At 45.3% G+C, this 2,453-nt stretch overlaps 1 protein-coding gene across 1 annotated transcript; it reads right to left on the reverse strand.

The window, feature by feature from the left end:
- Positions 1 to 441: 441 nt before the first annotated feature.
- On the reverse strand, positions 442 to 1,797 carry LOC131236233 (protein ALP1-like; the record flags this gene model as incomplete). The annotated part of the gene is made up of 1 exon (XM_058233366.1): positions 442 to 1,797. A coding segment is annotated over one exon (1,077 nt), but the record flags the coding sequence as incomplete, so codon positions are not given.
- Between the last annotated feature and the right edge of the window lie 656 nt (positions 1,798 to 2,453).

Here is a 2,453-nt window from a genome sequence, read left to right on the forward strand (position 1 = left end):
CTAATCTTCGGTGAGTGAACTCTCAACCAAACATGTGTTCTACTACCTTTTTTTAAGAGTGGGTCCTGAACTTACAAAGCCACTCCCTCTGAAGCGTGAAAAGTGCACAGATGAGAGCACACACATGCTTGTGCGAGCCCATGTTTTCTTTTCCACTGCTGTTTAGCCACCTCGCCGTGGATGGCGGCCCATTCAGAAAAAAACCTGGGAGATGGTGGCCCTAGCCCTTCACCAGGTGGAACACAGTTGGTATGTGCCACGGCCCAGAAAGAAAAAAAGCCGGTATGCACATCAGATGGGATGTATGTTGATTGTGGACTATCTTTCATACGTGCGGCCCACCTGATGACTTCACCGGCCTTATTTTTAGGCCAGTGCACATACAAAGTGGATCCCACCAGATGAACAACATCCATCCTCCCAGATGCCTACTCTCACGAGTGGCCAAGAATTACTTGAATATATAAAGCAATTCCATAGAGGTTACATCTCATTTCTCGAAGCCATTGCCTTTTCAACTGCACGAAGCCAATGCCGCCGTTGAATTCTATACATGCAGAGGAGATCACATCTCAACTGTCCCCCTCCCACAAAATCATCAAACAGTTTCCTTAAAAAACAGTTACCCAACAATCTATTTGTTACCCAACTCAATCGTTTGGACGATTGACTGCTGATCGATCTCCAGGGACCAGAAGTAACAGGCCGTACAGATTCATTTCAAGGTGGCAGCAATCTGCCTGACAAGTACTGCGAGAGTCTATCTCTCAAGAACACATTCTCCTTGTTGACGTCATCACAAATCTGCTGCCTGTAACCAACATCATGGTGGTGAGACAGGGGCATCTCGTCCTGAACTTCATCTTCCATATCGATGATGATGTTGTGCAGCAAACAGCAGACCAGAATTATCCTCGGTAGCTTGTGCTTGTCAGGCCGCCACATCACCCCTTGGACGATCTTCCACATCTCTTTCAATCTTGCCAGCGCCCTCCCAGCCACCATCCTAGTGGCAAAATGCCTCTTGTTGAATTCGGCTCTGGGCCCCACAAGGTCTTTCCCTTGGTAAGGGGTGAGGAGCCAAGGAAGCGGAGGAAAACCAACATCTCCGATTATGTATTCTCTCACCTCTGACCCTTCGGACAGCTTCAACTTCTTCCCATTCAACCTCTTCCCGTTCTCACAGAGTTTGAAAAATCCAGAGTTCCTGAGCACATCTGAGTCGTTCATGCTGCCAGGCCACCCAGTAACAACATCCCGGAACCTCATATCAGGGTCCACAATCGCCTGCAAGAGCATGCTGTGGTTCTTCTCTCGATCAAACCATACATTGTTTGATGGGTCCACTGATGGCAAACACATCATGATGTGTGTTGTGTCAATTGCACCACAGCAATTTGGGAGCCCCCGGATTCTCTCAAACTTAGATTTGATCTCCTTCATATCATCTTCTGTGGTGGGCCATCTCAGGTGGTGAAGCCCTCTTTCTTCCATCGCTTCCACAAATCGCCAAGTCACATGGGAAACGGTTGATTGGTTCATGCCAAATGATTCTCCTATGGTCACTAGTGACTCGCCAGAGCTCAACCTTCTCAGAGCAACAGCCACCTGATCGTTCACGGACAGCACCTTGCCATTTGAAGAGGTGAAGCTTGATTGTCTCGCCATCAGATCTTCCTTCACAAGCGAACATATGTAGTTGAAGGTCTTCCTCGAAACCTTGAAGACAGACGCGAACTTATCCGGACCATTGGATAGTGACAAGGGCCCTGCAAGGGAATAAAACAAGGCAATGTATCACTTGCCAAAAACAATCCTACGGATAACACTACTGTTGTATATTGTTTTGAGATATTGGAAGAAAAGAGAAGAATGGAAGTGTTCCTAAGAAAATGCATCTCCACAATCTCAACGTTAATCCATAAAAACAGATGAAATGAACTGAAAGAGTGTAAACAAGAACATAATCACTACTAAGCAAATAGAGAAATGTGAACCGGTGTCATGTAAGAGTGAACCACCATGGGATTCATGTCACGTGTCATGCATGTGTGAAATCCAAGCTGCTCATCAAGGGATACCCACCACCTAGATGCCCTCACACAAAAATCAGGTCGATCACCTCATCTAGCATGCCTTGTTGTGAAATTGAATGTGAACTGTTGTACAATACTATTTCACTAGTCCATTTCTTTTATATGAATATAGCCCCACATACTGAGCAAAACAGCTTCTTCTTTTTCTTTTTTGAACATTGGATCGTTTTATTACCAAAGGCCGCATCCAAACTATACAAATATACAAGGATACAGAACAGAGCCAAGAAAATACAGTTACAACCCAAGCCAACTATCAAGAAAATGAACTATTGCCTTCAATACAATTGCCCAAAAACAGCTTTTTTTTGGGCTAGCGAATCTACAATTTGGGTCCTGCCAGACAAGTGGTTTAGA

The sequence above is a fragment of the Magnolia sinica genome, unplaced genomic scaffold (genome assembly GCF_029962835.1).
Source record: "Magnolia sinica isolate HGM2019 unplaced genomic scaffold, MsV1 ctg335, whole genome shotgun sequence".
Taxonomy (NCBI): Eukaryota; Viridiplantae; Streptophyta; class Magnoliopsida; order Magnoliales; family Magnoliaceae; genus Magnolia; species Magnolia sinica.